The following is a 4,347-nucleotide window of genomic DNA, read 5'->3' as shown; positions in this document are numbered from 1 at the left end:
GTTAGTTACCTTCTAGAAAAAAAATATCTTCACGGCGACATCTAGACTAGTGTTTGAACGAACCACTGGGCCCTGCAGCCAGTGAAACGACACATGAAATTAGCCATCGCCCTTGTGTCTGCCCTCATCTAAGGCGAGTCTCCCTTCCTGTGGAAGATGCAGAATTCTGTTTGTCATGGCCACGTGGACCCTTAAGGGAAGCGTGCAATGTATTCGAACCTCATACTTGTGAAGTGAAACGTGTTTCAGATAATTTTGCAGCAAGGTCGAGTTCTCATCTTAATGGGATTCATTGGTCCACACTAGAGTGGACACACTTATTAGTACATGACCATTCCCCTGGGGGGCAGAAAGACAGGGAAACACAGGACAAGTCACATACGCAGATAACGCAAGAACGAGATGGGATCTGGCTATGGGTCCGGGGTTCATTCGGGCAGACGGCCCGGCCTCCCGCACAGGTTTCGAAGCTCACTTTCTGCGTGGTCGAATCACATGGTTTGTTCATATCGCAGACCCCCGAGCATAGAAAATCGCTTGCTTTCTTCTCTTTCCAAACTCCCGAGAATATACAGAGAAATCCTCTAACAACTTCAAAGATTCTGGAATGCGATGGGGAGGGTTAACGATGAGGGGGTGAGCCCTTTTGGAAATTAATGTCCAAAATGTTGGCTGACATCGTAGGCATGAAAGGAATCGGGTCCTTAGTACGAAGCGGCTTAGTTTACGGTTCTTTGTCCCGTGCGAAGGAATTAGATTCTGACTTAGCTTCATATCAGTGAAATACATTAAAAAAAAAAAAAAAAAAAACTCCTTACTTAACCGTGTTTAGAAACGAGTAGGATTTAGTTCCTTTGAAATCATATATTTGAATGTTTAAAATTTATGTATCTTTATTTGCACATTTTCGTAGATTGCTTTTCCAGTTATATTTCATGGGTTTGTCGTCTCATGGTGGGGAAAGGATTATACTTATCAGTCCTAACAGGGGAAGGACCCATTTGCATTACGTTTGAAGGGGTGGCGAGAGTTGCTATTTCCAGTTCGTTCTATTAAAATAAATTGTCGTTTATCATCTGAGATGTCAGATTCACATTCACAGTTCGTATTATTTACGACGCTTTGAGAACTCGGTCTGGGGTGTGATGCGGTGCACGCAGAGGGATGCTTGTCACTGATGTACTGGTGGTTGCTTCTCCCTCAAAAACGTGTTTTTAAAAACTGACGTCTAATTTTTTCTTTTTGAAAATAAGTAGACTTTTAAAAAGAAGGAAAACAATACCAGGATATCTGCTGCTATAAATGTTCCTGCCTTCGATTTATCAAAACAATATTCTGTTCTGAAAAGATTAATACATCATTTGACCAAAGGTGTTGAAAATACCTCAGACGTGGTATTTGAACAAAAAAAAATAGCCATTTTGAAATATTTATTTATATAACGTTACATGAGATTTCACATCGAACATTTAAATATAAAAGATGTGAGTCTTTCTGAGTCTGTGATTCCTAACGGCAAGCACCATTTGTTTTTCTCATGTGTAAAAATAAATAAAAAGTGCTCATCACCGTGTGATAGGCGTTTTATTATTTAAAATCAAAGTCGCTTAAGGCTCTGTGGTTAAAGGGTTGCGAAGGGGCCTCTCATAATTCGGTTGAAGGTCACGCTGTCAAGAGCGTCCGTCCACCTCCGCCCTGACCTTCGCTAGTGAAAGCTCTAGCTGCTCAGGACCTCATCACGGCTCCACGGCTCCCGGGATCAGGGACGAGAGGGACGGAGAGGCTCGCCCATCAGTCACGAGCCCCCTGTGACCTTCATCGCGGCCACGTGCATTTGCCCGCTAAAATGGGCCACACGGCTGAGCCTGCCCAGGGAAGGGGGTCGTGAGAGCAGAAGCCAACGCAGTGAAGCTGAGCTGCACCGGCCCAGCCTTGCCGTGTGGGCGGGGCCGAGAGCAATCATGTCGTGGTGAAGAGCATGTGGGCACGGGGGACACCAGGGGCTACCGGCCGTGTGACCTGGGGGCGTCTGTGTTTATAACGTGAAAGGCGGCGCAGGCTACGCCTTCCTGCAGAGAAACGACATCGATTCCTTGGGTTATGGAGGCGCCAAAATTTATAAAAATCACTTAGAACATTGGATTTCTTCGCTTCATTTAACTTAGAAAGACGTAGTCATTGCAGCATCCACTGGGACGAATGGAAATTACACCGGCCTTTGAATTCGGCCACCGGGCCGGCCGGTCTCGCGTCAGAGTCCACGTTCCACACGTGACGGTCCGGCGTTGCCAAATTATCGGGACACCGCGCTGGGCTGCTTGCGGGGTGCGGGGGGTCGGCCAGCTGACGACTGCAGAGGCCGGGGTGAGCCACGCTCTGCATCACAGCGATTCCCATCAGGCCGTGGGAACTATGTCACTCTTCATGCTCTTCCAGCAAAGGGCCAACCGACGACCTTGCCGTGAGGCGCGACACGGAGCAGCGTAGCGTCTGCAGGGGCTGCGTTTTCTTTAGAAAGTTGCTTCTGCTTTGTGGTGCCGATAATGGCATCGAGATAGGCAAAATAATGGGCCCTTCTGAGGCCCAGGAAGGCATCGCGAAGGGCCGTCCGCGCTGTGGGCTCGGAGCACGCGGCTCTGCACACGGCCGAGTTCTCAGCGCTGCTCGGGCCAAACCGTGCGAACTTCGGACAACGCGCTGCCTTCGAGAAGACGTGGCAGGTGCCGGAGCAGACGCGGCCTCTAGGAAGTTCCGTGGGCGGCGCACTGTTTCTCCCGGACGGGAATTTTAAAAAACTGTGAAAAGAAGCCAGCAGACAGATGGTTATCCTCAATGAGTTTGGGTCATCCTGTCTGTTATGCTGCCATAGAGAGAGGCTTTGTGGTTTTTTTTTTTGTTTTTTGATTGGGTTTGTTTTTATTTTCTTTTTTCTTTCTTTTTTTTTGTTTAAGAGAAGTACCCTTTATTTCCTTGCTTCACAAACAGAGCTGGCTGTGCTGGTTGCGTCTGGCGATTGATTCGTCAGACCAAATCCCATCTCCTCGTCCGACTCCATCGACTCTTCCTTGGCGCCAACCTTGGCTGGGGCTGGGGCAGCCGCAGGAGCAGCAGCCACCAATGCAGGTGGATCAGCCAAGAAGACCTTGACCTCCACGGCAAGTGGGGCAACAGACGTAAAGGTTTCCTAGACCAAGATGATCTGCCCAAAGAGTAGGGAGGTGGTGCTTTTCCTCAGCGCTTCGGAGGCCGGCTGGAGCTCACCACGGCGGCTGAGATCCCCAGGTCACCTCCAAGCGCAAAGACGAGACTCTGGCCAGCAGAGAGTGTCCGCAGCCTCACGGCCGGACCAACGGCAGCGGGATGCGGTCAGCGCGTCTTCGGTGAGCCCTCCTCCGACGCGGAGCTCCCCCCGCCTCATCTAAAAGTGATGGAGATGCAATGGTGGGCGAGTCTCGAGGGAAACGTATGAAATTTGTTCATGTAATAAGGTCGCAAATAAGTAGTTTCTAATACAGCGTTTCTGTAATTTTGTCCTGGAATCTGGGGTGCGTGTGCTCTTCCGGGAAGTGAAGATCATGCTCAGAATTTTGAAGAGACTGAGGAATCTTGGAAACCAAATACAAATATAAATATTAAGCATAGGAAGAGAGTCATGGCTGGGAAAAATGCGAAAGGTAATTCTAGACGGTTCTTACTAACATAGCAAAGGTTTAGGAGAGGCTTTGCGCCCCGCGTCCTAAATACACGGGCAGCACTAGACCGAATGGACTGAGAACAAAGAGATTCCGAGGTTCGTCTCACAGAAATAAAATTTCACATCGCAAAGTGTAAAATAGGAGCCTCAGAAGAGGTGTCGACCCCTGGAAGGGCGGGGGTGTGGAGGGGCCCCCCGGGACCCGCGGAGGGGTGGGGGTGGGGAGGGGCACCCTGATGACCTTCAGAGCCCAGGCCACGGCCGCCTTTAAGAACACGTGGTCTGGCTGAACCTCGCCACGCTGCCGAGTGATCTTCGGCACGGGCAAAGGTCGTGCACATCAGCTCCATAAGCTAATTACCTCCTGCGGACAATTGTCGTAAGGAGGCGGGCTCTGCGGGGCGCTCTGGAGGGGACGGTGGCCTGTGGCCCCGCGGTGCTGCAGGAAACGCCTGCAGGGGGCAGTGACGGCCGTGGACGCTGCGCAGCGAGGTGTCCGACAGCGTTAAGCCGTCAGGGCCCACGTGCAGTAGGTCCGTGGAAAATCTCTAATAAACATTCTTCGTTATTAGAAATGTTTTAATGAAATTATCTCAGTTCTACGGTTCAATGGCGTAAGTATTTCCGTTTTGCAGAAATGTGCCCGAATTCTC

General features: G+C 50.0%; 1 protein-coding gene across 1 annotated transcript in view; it reads right to left on the bottom strand.

The window, feature by feature from the left end:
- Positions 1-4,347, bottom strand: part of MYOM2 (myomesin 2) — a 103,160-nt gene that overhangs the window by 4,749 nt on the left and 94,064 nt on the right. Inside the window, exon 38 of the mRNA XM_023526072.1 lies at positions 3,028-3,148. Coding sequence (XP_023381840.1) covers positions 3,028-3,148 — 121 coding nt within the window. The remainder of the gene's footprint in view (positions 1-3,027; positions 3,149-4,347) is intronic.

The sequence above is a fragment of the Pteropus vampyrus genome, unplaced genomic scaffold, assembly GCF_000151845.1.
Source record: "Pteropus vampyrus isolate Shadow unplaced genomic scaffold, Pvam_2.0 Scaffold690, whole genome shotgun sequence".
In the NCBI taxonomy this organism is placed as follows: domain Eukaryota; kingdom Metazoa; phylum Chordata; class Mammalia; order Chiroptera; family Pteropodidae; genus Pteropus; species Pteropus vampyrus.
This window is presented reverse-complemented; position numbering and strand designations above follow the sequence as displayed.